This window comes from Amblyomma americanum, chromosome 8 (assembly GCF_052857255.1).
Source record: "Amblyomma americanum isolate KBUSLIRL-KWMA chromosome 8, ASM5285725v1, whole genome shotgun sequence".
NCBI lineage: Eukaryota > Metazoa > Arthropoda > Arachnida > Ixodida > Ixodidae > Amblyomma > Amblyomma americanum.
The window spans coordinates 148,919,489-148,935,620 of record NC_135504.1 but is presented as its reverse complement, the minus strand read 5'-3'; the positions used below and the strand labels follow the sequence as shown (position 1 = coordinate 148,935,620).

General features: G+C 48.0%; 1 protein-coding gene across 8 annotated transcripts in view; it reads right to left on the bottom strand.

Annotated features, from left to right (window-relative positions):
• Nucleotides 1-11,807: 11,807 nt before the first annotated feature.
• LOC144102098 (phenoloxidase-activating factor 2-like) overlaps nucleotides 11,808-16,132 on the bottom strand; it is a 141,307-nt gene continuing 136,982 nt past the window's right edge. For all 8 annotated transcript variants that reach the window (XM_077635381.1, XM_077635385.1, XM_077635380.1 and 5 more), the window contains 2 exons: nucleotides 12,308-12,468; nucleotides 11,808-12,246 (listed from right to left, as the gene is read on the bottom strand). In XM_077635381.1, the coding sequence (XP_077491507.1) occupies nucleotides 12,061-12,246; nucleotides 12,308-12,468 (347 nt within the window). In that variant the 3' untranslated portion in view covers nucleotides 11,808-12,060. The remainder of the gene's footprint in view (nucleotides 12,247-12,307; nucleotides 12,469-16,132) is intronic.

Sequence of the window (16,132 nt, the reverse complement as noted above, 5' to 3'; positions counted from 1 at the left end):
AAAATTTTGTTAAAAATCGAATTTTCAACACATTTCAAATATTCTAGTTCAGTAAAAAGAGCACAAAATTTGGCAAACAATGATATAAGTATTATTAGGCTACTGTTATTAGTTAGTGAGAAACATGTACCTCAACATGGCCTAAAATGCATGGGAAGTATAGGGCTTACCCTGTGCCCTTAAGAGGAATGAGGAAGTCTATCTGCAAAAAAAACTGAGAGTGTATAGGGTCGTGCTAGCTCCTGCTTTTAGTGACTTGTTTCTTAGGAGCGCAGATAGGAAGATCCAGAGTAATCTAGAAAGTAAAGTGGTGATAAAAACACTCCGATTTCTTGGTGATTTGGGGTTGGTCTTCGGAAGAGCAATGAAAGGCATCTTCAGGTAAGAGAAAGCACAATATCTACCTTTGCGAAGTGTCTTGAGCCCCTGTCGATTACTCACGCGCTTCCTGTTGAGGGCATGATCCGGTTTCTTGATTTAAAATTAGTTTCTTCGAGTCGTGTTTGCTGGATGTATGAGCCTAGAGGCAATAAGGCTTTCTTACCGTTTACCTCGGCACATACCAAAATGGTTAAGAGAGGAGTAGTAAAAACATGCCTGTCTAATGCAGGCAATAAGTCGTGCACCTGCCTAATGACAAATTTAAGTAATCAGGCTGATTGCCTTCAGGAAGCGGGTTACCCGAGGTACCTTGTAGTATCAGTAATAGGAAGCAAGCACAGACATAGAAAAAAAAACACAAGGTTGACAGATAAAGAAGAAGGTCCCAGCAAAATTGAAGTAATGCCTTATGTTCACAAGGGTTTCCCACGACCTCAAAAAGATTGCTGAGAAAATTGGTGTCAAAATTTGCATGTCAGCCCCAGAAAAATTATCCCGCTGTGAGCGCTTTGCGCGAACTTTCACCTCGTTCATCTGTATATCCCCATCATCATTTTCGTCGCTTGTCTGGGCTCCGGGGAGCGCACGCTCAGTGCCCGGCTGTTCCCGAATAAAGACGCCTGTGCAAGCAAGCGGTGGCTCACAAGTGGTGGAGGTGCTGGGCAGTGATGGCAGCGTCCTCGTCGATGGGAACCTCCGTTCCGTCATCCGTGCCCTGATACGCGAGGAACTCTACGGGCAGCCCACCACTCTCGGCCCTCTCACCTTTAATATACCGCCTGCTACACCTGACTTGCGGAGCGTCATCAAAGATGAGCTAGCCGCTTTCACCTGCGCCGTAGCCCCTGCCACCCCTCAGACACCTTCTCGCCCGCCCACCTATGCCGACATTGCCTCGAGGCCACCCGCCCCGGTCCCTACGTCTACTCCAACGCTTGTCTGCGGTCACGTGGCTGCCGTGGCTCCGTGTCCTCCAGCAACGCCTTGTGCTCCAGCCTGGCGTACTCCCCGTCCTATTTGCTACTACTGCGGGATCCGCGGTCATGTCTCACGCGTCTGTCGCCGGCGACAGCAAGATTAACGACGCGGTTACGCTGCTTTCGAACGTGCACCTGTGCGCCAGCTTGATACTTCCACCTCGCCGTTCTCTCAAATTTACCGTCGCTCCCCCTCGCCTCCAAACTCCCAGGATATCACTCGGTCCTCCCGTTCTACTCTCCGCCGCTCCCCTTCACCTTTTCGCCGCTCATAACCTCTTTGTTCCGCCTCGCAGCCCCTCCCTCCTAGCCCGGAAAACTAAACGAAGCAGTTCTTGGAGGGAAAGCTGCTTGCCGTGCGAACTCTCAAATTCCTCCTGACCGCCCGTCGAATATGTTGACAGTGTGTATTGAAGGGGTGTGGACTCAAGCTCTCATAGACCCGGGTGCTGCTTTCTCCGTCATTCACCTTGCATTGCGTTCCCGCCTGCGCAAAGTCACAACTTCATATACCGGTTCGCCTCTCCGTGCAGCCAACGGCACGCTCATCCACCCCACTGGCCAATGCACTGTGCGTGTTTTCATCGCTAACCCGCGCTATCATATTGAATTCCTTATCCTCCCATCCTGCGTTAATCCGATAATCCTGGGGTGGGACTTTTTGTCGTCGTCTTCTGCCCTCATCTCTTGCAACGACCGGCTCATCCACATAGCAGACCCAGACTTGGCACCCTGGTCTGACTCTTCGCAACCACGTGTGGTCGCTGCTGTCGACTTCGCTCTGCCCCCTGGCCGTGAACAGCTCATCCTTGCCACTTAAGAGTTCGCTTTTGACGGCGATGCCTTAGTCATGCCTTCGCCACGCTGGACCTCCCAAGACATCGCTCTTGCCTCTTGCCTCACATCTTTCGTCCGTGGTTGCGCGGTCATCACGGCGCTGAACACTACCAGCCAGTCCATGTTATTACCCAAAGGCGCTACTATTGGTTTCCTGTTTGAGGGTAAACCTGTCCCTCTCGACACCGACCCGATTTCTTGTGCTGTGCTACCTGCTGATACTCCCGCTCCGTGCTCTTCCTCTGCGCTCGCAGCCGCCATCAGCGCTGACCTTGCGTCTGAGCAGTCGACAGCCTTACTAGAAGTTCTTATGACCCGCCAGAACTCCTTTGATGTGTGCACGACAGCTTTAGGCCAGACTTCTGTAACTTCCCATCGCATAGAGACGGACGGCTCAGCTATTGTACGGCGCCGTCCGTACCGCGTTTCCGCATCTGAGCGCAAGATCATTGAGGACCAGGTTGCAGACATGCTTTCGCGCCACATCATTCGACCGTCTACAAGCTCCTGGTCATCTCCGGTCGTTCTCGTCCTTAAAAAAGATGGCTCAATTGGTTTCTGCGTGTATCACCGTGCCCTTAATAAGATAACCCATAAAGATCTCTACCCGCTCCCTCGCGTCGACGACGCGTTGGACTGCCTCCAAGGCGGTGAGTACTTTTCAAGCCTCGACCTCCGCTCGGGCTATTGGCAAATCCCCATGCACGAATCAGACAAGGAGAAGACCGCATTTGTTACCCCGGACGGTCTTTACGAATTGAATGTGATGCCTTTCGGACTGTGCAATGCCCCGGCCACATTTGAGCGTATGACTGATACCGTGCTACGGGGCATGAAATGGAAGACCTGCCTTTGCTATCTGGACGACATTATCATCTTTTCGTCCGACTTCTCCCAGCACTTGCACCGTCTCAACGCAGTTCTCACGTGCCTTGCGAAAGCCGGTCTTCAATTTTTTTCAAAATTTATCAAAATTATGCAGGGCTGTAGGAATGATAAACCGGTGCCGCCACTTCCTTCCAACTAAAGTAAAACGCGTTATTTATTATGCCCTATTCTATTCCAACCTGTGTTACTGTGTTTTGGTGTGGGGCAACACCAATCTAACGAATTTGCAGAAAATTACCGTTCTCCAGAAAAGAGGCCTCCGAGCAGTTGCAAACGTGTCGTTCTCAGAACACACAGCACCATTTTTTCACAAGCACAAGATCATTAAGGCGCAAGACATGTACGTGCATAAATTACTCTGCTCATACAAAAGGACCAATGCAGGTACCTTAGATGTATTTTTTTGATTTAGCGCAACTAAAAAGACCTTTGATTATCTACTGCTTTCGTCATCAATCACCTTGGCTAGTTCCATCATCACGAACTAATTATGGTAAAATGATGACTCAACATACGTTACCAACAATATTAAATCACTATTCGGATGCTTCACAAATAGACATTGACAAACTATCCCTTAAACGTATTACCGAGCTCTCCATATAAATTTTGTATACTGCTACCACTACATATTGCACTAATGTAATACGCCTTGTTTGTTTGTTTGCTTTTTGCTGTTCTTTGTTTTGTTTTTCAGTTCCAGTATTTTCTGATGTATGCTTCTCTTTTTTCTCTCTCTCTTTCCGCTGTGTATTTTTTCACATAAGAGCATTGTTCGTCGCTGCTGATGGGTGATGGGTGACTGGAGCTTAGGCAAGCCGCAACAAAGCGGCTTTTTCTTCAGTCACCTTTTTTTCGCTGTATTTTTCCATGCGAAAAATAAATTGATTGATTGATTGATTGAAATACCAAAAAGTGCCACTTTGCCAGCAAAAGCATCAAAGTACTCGGCCACATCGTTAATAAGGCCGGAATCCTACCTGATCCTGAAAAAAATGCCGCTGTCCTCAGTTTTCCTCGCCCCCAGCGCCTGAAAGAACTTCGCAGCTTCCTGGGCTTAGCGTCATACTTTCGCCGTTTCATACGTAATTTTGCATCCATAGCGTCCCCCCTCCATAAGACTTCTGAGACGCTTTATCTGTGGTCCACTGAATACGAAGAGGCCTTCCAAGCCCTCAAGCAGGCGCTCACGCCAACGCCTGTACTTCGCCATTTTGATGAGGCAGCCCCAACCATTCTCCATACCGACGCCAGTGGACAAGGCCTTGGCGCTGTTCTCTTACAACGCAACGATGCCAACCAAGAACAGGTTGTAGCGTACAACAGCCGTTTTCTTACTACAGCTGGGCGTAACTACACCATAACAGAGCAAGAGTGTCTCGCCGTTGTTTGGGCAATCCAGAAATTTCGCCCCTACTTGTACGGCCGTCACTTCACCATTGTCACCGATCCGATCATCACGCGCTCTGTTGGCTGTCGACACTGAAGAACTTGTCCGGCCGTTTGGGTCGCTGGGTGCTACGTCTTCAGGAGTACACCTTCGCTATCACCTACAAATCCGGGAGAAAACACCTCGACGCTGACGCCCTGTCTCGATGCCCGTTGCCTGACTCCCGGACTCACGCTGCGGCCCCCTCAACGACGTGCCCTTCACCTCAGGCGTCCGACCTCCCTCTGGATTGTGTACCCATTGTTGTTGCACCAGTCGACGTCCACGACGATTTGCCCTCCCATCAGCTGGCTGATCCATACTGCCGCACTATCATCGATCGTCTCCGAGGCCAATCAGCGGCACCCAACAGTCGCTCGCACCGCCAGCTTCGCCAGTTCAGATTTCAGCACGGCACACTCTACCGCTACACCTACCACCCTACGGGTCACCGGTGAGTTCCCGTTGTGCCTCGCCTCCTTCGTCTTCAAGTTTTGCAGACTTACCACGTCGACGCCTCTGCCGGTCATTTGGGTCACCTGAAGACGTATGACCGTATCAAGAGCCGATACTTCTGGCCTGGGCTCTCTACTAGCGTCGCCAAATACATATCCTCCTGTGTGTCTTGCCAGCGTCGCAAGCGGTCAACATCCCTTCCTGCCGGCCTCCTACAACCTCTTCCTTGCCCATCCGCGCTTTTCGACACCGTCGTCATCGACTTGTTTGGTCCCTTTCCCCTTACGCCAGCTGGCCACCGTTGGGTTGTCACCGCCATTGACCACCTGACGCGGTATACTGAAACAGCCCCGCTTCACTCCGGTGCCGCTTATGAAGTCGCCGACTTTTTCTTGCATGCGATAGTGTTGCGCCATGGTGCTCCTCGTGTCCTGATAAGCGACCGTGGAAAGACATTTTTGTCCCATGTGCTTGAAGACGTCCTCCGCGCCACCAACACTGTCCACAAGACATGTTCTAGCTACCATCCTCAAACCAACGGTCTCATCGAGCGCTTTCACCGTACCCTGTCTGACATGATATCTATGTACATTCGGCCTGACTATAAGAACTGGGACAACATTTTGCCCTTTGTCACCTTTGCTTACAATTCCGCAGTTCAACGCACCACTGGCTACAGCCCTTTCTTTTTGGTTTATGGCCGTGTTCCATCCTCATTGTTCGATACCGCCTTCTTTTCTGCTCCCGCATCTCCGTCTGCGTCTCTAGGTGAAGAGTTCGCTTCTCGGATGGCATATTGTCGCCGCCTCGCCCGCATCAACACCGTAGCCACTCAGCAAAACCGCAAACACCGCTATGACCTGCACCACCGTACGGTGTCCTTCCGACCCGGAGATGAGGTCCTCCTCTGGACACCCGTCCGCACGCCTGGACTGTGCGCAAAGTTTCTCCAGCGCTTTATCGGACCTTATCTTGTCGTCCAGCAAACATCTCCGGTCAACTACGCCGTTGTTCCCTCGCACCCCGTCATCGACCGCCGTCGCCGCTCTCAAGAAGTGGTTCATGAACCCGGATGAAACTCTACACCCGACGCCCCTCTTCTATTTAATCCGCGGCTAGGATGGCCGCTTTCCTGCCGGGGAACTATTTGTGTGAGCGCTTTGCGCGAACTTTAACCTCCTTCATCTGTATATCCCCATCATCATCGTCGTCGCTTGCCTGGGCTCCGGGGAGCGCACGCTGAGTGCCCGGCTGTTCCCGAATAAAGACGCCTCTGCAAGCGGTGGCTCACACCGCATGTGTAAGAGCACATGTCCAGACGAGCACGATAGGAAGGCCTGCTCTGTACGTCATCAGAACCCGTTTGTAACTTGCACCGATAATGTTATATACAGGTAGCCTCTTTCATGTGGCAAGCTGTATATAGGGCAGAGAGGCCGGTGCCTGAATAAGCGACTCAGCGAGCGCCACAGAAATGTTAGAGATCAGGGGCCAGGTAATTTGGCTCGTCACTGCCGTAGTCACAAGTGCACACCTAACTTCGAGGAGTGTTCAGTATTAGGAAAAATAGCGCTCAGAAAACAAGGGAAATAATTGAAGCTGTCGAAATCAAAAAAGAGGGATTGGAAAATTGTATCAGTGATCCTTCGGTGTTATTATCAAGGAAAGACGTATCTTTCTTAGATTCAAGGAGTGGCCGATAGTGTAAAAATTGCTCACTGATTGGTGGTTTTTATTGTTCTTTGTTGATGTCTTCCCTTGACACATGATTACTTTCACGAGGTAATCATTGTTAGTAGGTTATACCTGTACCTTACGAGATCTTTATAAGGCTATCAACGCCAAATAAAGTTCATTCAGTGGAAGTTAAGCGCTCGTGTTGTGTCCCCTCAATTGTGTGCGCTATGGATACTCATGTTGACTACCCACTAGCCCTCACCTTCACCCTTCTCAGTTTCACATGTTCTTCACTTCACTACTGAGGCAGGAACCACACAACTGCGCTCTCCCACCACGCAGATCACCTCGCATCGGTCATCCGCTTCAAGTTGCAGTCCACATGCCCAAACCGCTCTTTTTACGATCGTTTTTACGAGCAGCAACGAACTGGAATGTCCTTCCACATCATATTGTTACGGGGCCATAACATGCCCCCACCGCCATAACATGCCCGTCAACTATTGTACCCACTGTGAATGCCTGCACAATGAAAACCTACACCTTATGCAACACCACGTTAGTGGTCATTAACGAAAGTAGAGTGAAGTAATGTGTGTGGTAAATCAGTAGAAAGATTCAACACCTTATACTCGAACGTGATGGTATCCATCCGGATGCCGATGCAGGCACAGTCGCTCTCCCTGAGAACCTAAAGTTTAGACATAACAAAGCCCATGTAAAAAAAAAAAACTGCGGTGAAATTTACCAAAACGCGATTGGAAGATTGGTGTCCCAAAAACAGAGAGGTGCCATATGGTTAGAAGTGTAGGACAGAAAATGTATTTAAAAAAAGTGGCGAATTTTAAGCCCAATTTTAAGAAAAATTGCAGAAAAAAGCCAAGCATGGCGGCAACTGTCACCACCCCGTTTCAAAGGAAACGCTCCTGTCTTCTAGAACAGATATACATGAGAAAGCACCAACTGACTCCTAGGGCCAAGAGATTAAGCGATAATGAATTATAGGGCAATATGGGGGTACATGAAGCGTGAAGTATTGAGAGGTATTCGGAAAGGAATAATTGTGCTGGGGCTTACTCTCAGGAATGTGCTTATATGCTTATAAGGGCAGTTCAGTCGAGATAAGAAAGTTTGCTTTATGGTTTACTGGGTTTAACGTCCCAAAGAGACTAAGGCTATGAGGGATGCCGTAGTGAAGGGCTCCGTAAATTTCGACCACCTGAAGTTGTTTAACGTGCCCTAATGTCGCACAGTACACAGGCCTCTAGAATTTTGCCTCCATCGAAATTCGACCGCCGCGGCCGGGATCGGAATCGCGTCTTTTGGGGTCATCAGCCGAGCGCCATTACCACTGAGCCTCCGCGGCTAGAAGATTAGAAGTAAATCACAGAGCTGGTGGAAGATTAGCACTAAGTGCCCAATGCAAAACCACCAACGAGGCAGTACAGGGGCTATGGGCTAGCCATTGCTCGAAGCGTGAGAAGCTCGGATAAAAATATATGAAGATTGCCTAAGGCAGGTGGACGGTAAGAGGTGGTAACAGCGGTAGACAACTGGACCATAAAGAGGAGGAGACAAACACGGTGCTGAACTTACAATTGATTGATTTGAAGAAAGAAGTCAATTTATACCTGCAAAAATGGGCGTTAATGCACACGGTCATACATAGATGATCAGATAAAAAGTCCAAAATGCTAACGATACTTACACGTGTTGCACCTGACTTTAGATCTACCCTTTGTGCAGCAATATCATTTCTTTGGCTGACAAAATTAAAGAAGTTTGGCTAACGCAACTATTAGATTTTCTAACGATATGGAATGCTTTGTCGCTATGAAAAAATTAAAATTCTGTGTCGTCAAAGACTACGAAGACTACCAGTCGCGGAAGCACTCCATATCTGGAAATCTAATCGTTGCGTTAGCAAAACTTCAATTTTGTCAGCGAAAGAAATGACATTGCTGCAGAAAGGGTAGAATGGAAGTCAGGTACAACACGTGCGAGTGTTAGCATTTTAGAGTTTTTATCTGGTCATCCCAGTTTTGTAGGTATAAACTGACCTCTTTCTTCAAATATATCAGTTGTAAACTCTGCGCCATGTTTGTCTCGTCTTTCTGGTCCAGTTGTCTAGCACTGTTCGAATTTTCTTGTCACCAAAGAATACCAACTCACCCAATCTGCCATCCTTCTACAGGTAATAGATGGACAGCTAAGGTTTTAAATACTTATGCAGAAAGAGCGATTACTCACAGTGGCAGAAACAGATTAGGAAACTGACCAGTGAGTATGCTGGGAACAAGCACGGAGAAATAAGCAGCTTTAAGCGCCAGGCGAAAAACGCTGATGGAAACATTCGATAAATTCCACGGAAAAGAAGCAAGCTGTAGAACTACAGAGAAATTAGAAAAGGCAAATAAGGAATGAATCGTTCTATGATAAACAGACAGTGCCCTATTATTTGAAGCCAGATCAGAGTGGCTTAAAACGCGAGGGTGTAAAGAAATTTAACAGTAAAGATTACACATATACGGTGTTCTGTGAATCTGTAGAGGCATCTTATACTAGATCTGTAGATCTGGCGGTATCCATCCAGATGTCGGTACAGGCACAGTCACTCTGCCGGAGGCCCCGGAATTCATAGAAAACAAATGTGATGTGAATGAATCTGCGGTAGCCGTTAGCAAAAAGCGATAGGATAGTTCACGGCTCAAAAGTAGGGCAGTGACAAAGCTGCAAGCTCAAGAAGAAAAATTTTGAAACCTAAATAAAAAAATTCACATCTATGAAAAAATGGCGATTTTGAAGGTAATACTGTTAAATTTCACACACTCGTTAGAGAAATATAACGAAGAAGAATACCAAGCATGGTGGCACCTGCCTCCACCCCGTTTAAAAGTGGACACTCCCAGCATGTGTGCATCCGTGAAACACCACTGCAAAAAACACCTTGACTGAAGGATAGAAAAACGAGGAGGTCAGCGAAGAGATGGCACTAGTTTTCTACCCTCCGACAGTGTAAAAAAAAAAAAAACGCCATATTGGATACTGGCCAGCGCTTGGACCACCCGCTCCCCACAGCCCCAGAAACCGGTTCTTCAGAAAGTCGCGGAAAGGAAGTTAACAAGGACGTCATAGCCTGTCCCACAGTCACGACTAATTCAAAAGGAAAAGTACCCGATAGAGCCTCAGAGGCCATGATCGCTGCTGCCACCGTCCTAGCATCTTTGCCTCAGTCAGTGGCGAGTATCAAGGCGGTCCAGTGCATGGAGCAGTGATTGTAATGGAGCACTACATGCCGGGCATGCGCTGAGAATGTGTTCTGTAGTCCCTGCACAGCAGCACCCAGTATACAGTAGTTGGACATCTCATTTAATTGTGGGGCAGCTGCGTGTAAGGTACTGTTATCAACACACTGATGGGAATGGTCTAATCTTCCGATGACGGCATACTTGCATTTAAAGGTACTATGCAACGAATAAAAAGTCAGTTGTAAATGTTTTGAATGCTTAGAAATGATGCTAAGAAGCATTCACACAATGTATGAGTCTTCAGAACTGAGCCGGCAATTAATTGTAAACTTCTAAAAACCGTGTTTTTCAAAATTCGCGGGCCGATTGGTGTACTCGTAGTGACCGATTTTGGAACTAAAATCGTGGAACAAAGACGTCACTGTACCATGACGTCGCCAGGCCACCACACGCTCTCATTCGCTGGAGCCACGGCAGCCACGACGTCACGGGCACACTTCCGGTAGCCGTGAAAATCGTCTCCTCTTGCCGCCGCGCGACCCTTTCGGGCAAGCGCGAGCCAGCAGGGCATTGCCTTCGCGCATATGGTTTCAATTTTCCTCTGCCGCCTCCTTCTGTCGGGAGTTCCTGCGCCACTCGTACGGCTCTTCGTGCGCACGCATAGGGCTTGATGCCCATCGCAGCCGTAAAAGGGAGCAGTCGCATTTCGAGGTCCGGGTTTATTACTGCTAATTATTAGAGATGACAAGCAAAGAAACCTGACGCGCGCCGCAATCCACGAAGGAGAAGAGACCGGAGAGATGCCGCCACGCCGCCGACGCTGCTGCGGGGGGGCTAGGAGCGACAACCGGAAGTTGCAAAATAAACGTCAGCGGATGGCGCATTCATGGGCGGGACCCAGACCCAGAGCTGTTCTCTTTATTTTTTTCTGGTGCTCCTCGTGTACGAGTTCAGGGGGGAGAGGAGGCGCGTAATTTTTAATCGTCTATCTCTTCGCTGTCAGAGATGCTAGCTCCAAAATTCTTGCACTGGGGTGACGAGTGATCGAATGCTTATCTCTCGTCTGCTTTACGTAGTCTCAATTAATTTATTGCATAGTCCTTTTAAAGATTGCCCTGCGCACGCACCGAGTGGTGAAGACTACCATAGAAAACTAATGGAGTGCGCTCCGAGCAGGGATCCAGATATGTGAATTTTTATGGCAAAATCTTTTGACATTCGAAAAAAAAACAGCTGCCATAAACAACATCCCTCTATAAGTAGCCACAACAGAAAAAAAAAACTTCCTTAACATCGTTGCAACAAGCAGGGAAGTCTGAACACAGACCGCCGTGTCTGTTAGTAGAGGCCTTTTCAGTTTGAAAGGGAACAAAGTTCGAGGATTCCAAGAATAGTTGCACCATAGACAAGCACACTTTTTCAAGTTTACATTTTTTCGAAGGTTTCCAACCGTCACCAAAACTAAGGAGGACAACGAAAATTTCATTTGTGATTTCTTGTGCTGATCAACTGCAAATTAGCATGGTACTAGTTTACCTGAAAGATAATTGATAAGAAAGAAGGCGGTAGGGCAGGTAGATAGCGCCACTTCCAGGTGTGGCCGCTCTGCTTTGCGAAGTCTTGTATTCATTCGGCATGAGTGCACATGCGGCTGTTTGTATCCACTGGCTCGTGGTCCACATCGCAGAGCAATTATTCTGATTTCACTTTGTGCATAGCATTATACATCGCTATGAATACTCGCAAGGTGGATGCCGTTCTAGATTGTTGGTGGAAGTTGGAGTCGACACAGCGTGACCCAAAATAAAGTGAACAAGACGAGAATGTTGCAGCAGCTCGCTGAACCTTCTCTATATACAAACACCACCGCCTAATTATTGCACCCGTATATGCAAAAAAAGAAGGAAACAAATATAAAAACTAAGTGTTTGCGCTTTATTAAAATTATGTACAGGACTGCAATCACACTGCGCCCAGATGTACGTACGGGGTGAACTGAACAAATGGATGAGGAACATTTTCGCAACGAAACTCTGCAGAGTGCAGCTGGCTATTAAAAAAACACCAACAGAGGAGGAAAAATAAAAGTAAAAAGAAGGGACCAAACTAGTGAAAGACCATGGAAGCGCCAATTTGTTCTCTTAAGGTAAGAGTGACCTCGAGGTCGTCACTTTGGGTAGAACTCGGAAATGGGCAGGCGGGTGACCTCGGAGATCCAGTCGAGGTATTTGGCGACGCGTACGTAGACGCCCGGCACGTCGGGCGTCCCGCAGTCGATACCCCAGGCCACCAGGCCAGCCAGGTGGTAGCGGCCGTCGGGGGTGTAGCAGGACAGAGGACCGCCGCCGTCACCCTGCGAATGTAGACATGCGTAAGGTCGACAAGCTAGTCCCCAAAAGAGCGCGCAGCCGCACCTTGCAGGAGTCAACTCCGTCCTCGGTGCCGGCGCAGATGAAGCCCTCGTGGAGGCGGAAGTAGCGACCCAACCGCGTCTGGCGTAGCAGGTTCTGGCAGCTCGGGTTGTCGATCACAGGAACCGTGACCTCCTTCATGATGTTGGCGAACTTTCCCGTGCCTGCGTTGATTTGCATTCCTTTCCTGCACTCGAGTTTCGCAGACGCTGCCGCCACCGAGGAGAGAACTGGTGGCTACTGACAGCGAGAGACCGCGCGTGTGCGCAGTGGCCTCCTAAACGACCAGCATTTTGCCATCGAGAAAAGTATCGAAGGAAGTCAATGTGCCACAGTGCACAAACAGAGCGGTGGGTTTCCTCAGGAATTGAAATTATAGGTAGGGTGCCGAAAATTCTAGAGGGGTTGGGGTGATTGTAGAGGAGAAGCAGAAGTCATGCTTATTTTTTTTTGTCGTTGATGCTTCCCGTAGGACTAGCACCATTTATTACTTGAACACTCGTGGCAAAGACGCCAAAAAATCCGTGTTTGGAAATAATCGCCGCTAATTAAAAGGGCGCCTTCAACAATCAAGGCGATATGTACAACGATCTTTAGGTAGAGTAAGAAAATCACCGTTTCCAAGTGACCAGCGGAAGATGGAATAGGCAATAACGCTCAGAATTGGAAAGGCCGTGACCCGTGAAGCGAATCTGTGCACCATTCATTTCGCAGACGACGGCTTCTTCTGAAGCCACGCAAAAAGCTTATTACAGCGAGGCTGCATACCTCTACCGTCCAAGATAATTTTCGTGTCGTTGTAAGAAAAAAACGCCAGGCTAAAGAAAAACCACAAAACAAGCATCAAAACCACACGATCTATGATAAGGGGCGTGTGAACAATGGGAACACCGTCCGACGCGTTCCGCTAAATATTACGTTTGCAGCTGCTTCCTAAGGGGTTGACGTCATTCGAAGCCTTCGTGTGAAGTGCGAACCGCATAGTGTATAACGACGCCAGCATAACTGGCTAAAAGTAATAACATTGGAGGACGCTTAAGCTTCGTCTTTAAGAACGGGACGCGATAGCAACGGTGCCAAGGGGTCCAATGAACGCCATCATCCGTTCGGCGCGACGCCTTGCTCGTTGGACATTTCAAAGAAAGGAAACATAATTTGCGACGTAACACAAGGAAAATGAAATGAAAATTTGTTTTAAGGAAAGGAAGTGACGCATATAACATACAACTCGGTGGACACCCAAACCGCGCCGTAAGGGAAGGACAACTTCTGACACGCGTTGCCGAAAATTACAACCACGCGTTCCGGTAAACATTAAGTTTGCAGCTGCTTCGAACGTCGTTGGCGTCATTTGAAGCCGTCGTGTGAAGTGCGGTCCGCATAATGTATGACAAGGGCGCGTGCAAACAATGCGAAGCGCGTTCCTTCTCCCCGCGTGTATTTCCCAATAAAGGTAACAATAATAATTGGTTTTTGGGGAAAGGAAATGGCGCAGTATTTGTCTCGTATATCGTTGGACACCTGAGCCGCGCCGTATGGGAAGGGATAAAGGAGGGAGTGAAAGAAGAAAGAAAGAAACGGTTGCGTTTTCATGTCGTGAGCAAAAATCGGCAGTCTGAAAATTGAATTCAATCTACTTTGAAATCAGGCATACGGCATACAGCATACAGCTCAAGCGTATTTCACTTGTCTCTGGTTTTACTCTCTGTAGCGCCACGTGTGTGAATTTTCAGTTTACGTCGCAATCTGTAATTGGGTGTCGGTTTACAGCCTCTCTGTTCAACCACCTTTATGCCGTGGATTGTAGACAAAACTTTTTTGTTAGTGTCTTCCTGCAAATATGAAAGTTGGTGCCTGTGCGATTCTAATTATACTCAGACGTAGATGTTTGTGAACCGTTCCACACGGTGTGTCAATAAACCAATGTTCAATGTGCCCATGCGTAAATGATCCAGCTATACTGTTTGTGTATGCTATTGACACTGCATGAGTACTTTTTAATTATTTATTTTTTGTTGATTTTTTAATATTGATTCATTTTTATCTATCTTTATTTAATTATTTTATTTATTTCAACCTCAACAGCTGCTCTTAAGGGATATTACATGAGAGGTGGGCGGGGAGCACAGCAGTTCAGACCAAAAATGGTTTTCGATGGCAGCCTTGAATTGTTAAAGATCTGTTAAAGAAGCGATGTGGCCGGGAAGGTCGTTTGCCGTCCAGGGCCGTACAGAGAAAAAATTATTTTTGGAATGTTGTATGGGCGCGCGGGGGTAGACAGACCGGTATGGAATGCATATGACGGGATAAACGATGGGCTAGACGGATGAACACGTCTTCGGGCAGGAAGCTGTTATAAAACTTATAGCAAAGAGAAAGGCGAGCCATTTTGCCGCGGGGTGCTAGAGTATGAAGTTCAAGATGGGATTTCAGTTTGGTTGCAGTGGTGCGATAAGAGTATTTCGAAAGAATGCATCGTGAAGCACGATTCTGAATAGATCCCAATAAATGAGGTTAGGTTGCTGAGGCTTGAATATAGAATGTGCGTACTCTAGTTTGTCTTACAAGTGATACATAAGCGATTAGTTAACTGAAAGATGTGTTAGGACAATGTTGCGTCGTAAGTAGCTCATGACGCGATTGGCAGGGTTAGCTATATGAGTAATATGGCCGGTCCAGGATAGTTCACTGGAGATATGCATACCTAAGTACTTGATAGTGTCGGTTTGAGTTATAGACCATGTACAGAGAGCAGTTTGCTCTGTCTATGACAGGCGGCGCCACTAGGATGACCGCAACTTCAGGCCTTCGGAGCCGTCCTTAGCAGCATCGGCGCGCAGTGCGAAACGCTGCCGCGCTGTGCTCGTATACGAACTACAAGCGACACAAGCAATCCGGCTGTGACACGGATGTCATGCGTATTGTTACGTGAATGCTAATGCCCCTGTGGTCTGGTGTCAGAAAAATCGACGCACTTGTTACTTTTGGAAACTTCGCGACACAATTGGCGCCGTCTTTCGAGGCGCATTCTTGGATCTTTTAGGGAGAACAAAACGTCCATGTGTTCCACGAAGAAAACAAAGTAAACATATCCCAAGCGCCATGCGCCAGTTTATTTCAGAGCCAGCAGTGGGTGCGGGAATGCCAGAACGAGCGTACCTGCCTGTAACATTTCGCATCTTCGACAAACAGTGACCCACTACATCGAATACGTTACATTATTATTCGCAGATGTACCTTGATACGCAATTTATGGCCGCATTTTATTTTCTCCCCTTTTTATTTCTTTTAGTTTACCTTTTCCGCACCGCTCTCCTTCCGTCTAATTATCTCCCGAATTCCCTTCTCCGTGCAGAGTACCATGCCAGCGATTTTCAAACGCCGGCTAAATTCTGTTTTTCCATTAAAGGGTTTCTTTCTATACAAAGTCGGTGCTGTTTTAGACCTTTTCAATAAGTGCTTCCTGGGCGTCGGCGCAGTGCTCACTAAACTGCCGTGCGTATTTGGCGCTAGGACGGTGGAAGCGCGAGGCAACGGAGGTTTTGCAAAAGTCCTCAGTGGAGACGCTTCGACATGCAATTGTCTCGAACAACGCAAAGATCTACGGAAGTGCGCTGATGCACGGGACAGCGGTGAAATTTATCAAGACATGTATATTTCCGCTTACTCCGTCTGTCTCCACCTGCGGGTGCTGAACTCTGGAGCAGTTTTCAGTTTTACTTAGCAAGAGAGCACAGTCAAATGTCCCCGAGCTTCTGAAGGGGTCCTTGAAAAACGTGCTTATTTTTTTGGAAGCCGGAATATTAACGGCGGATAAATACCTGGCCA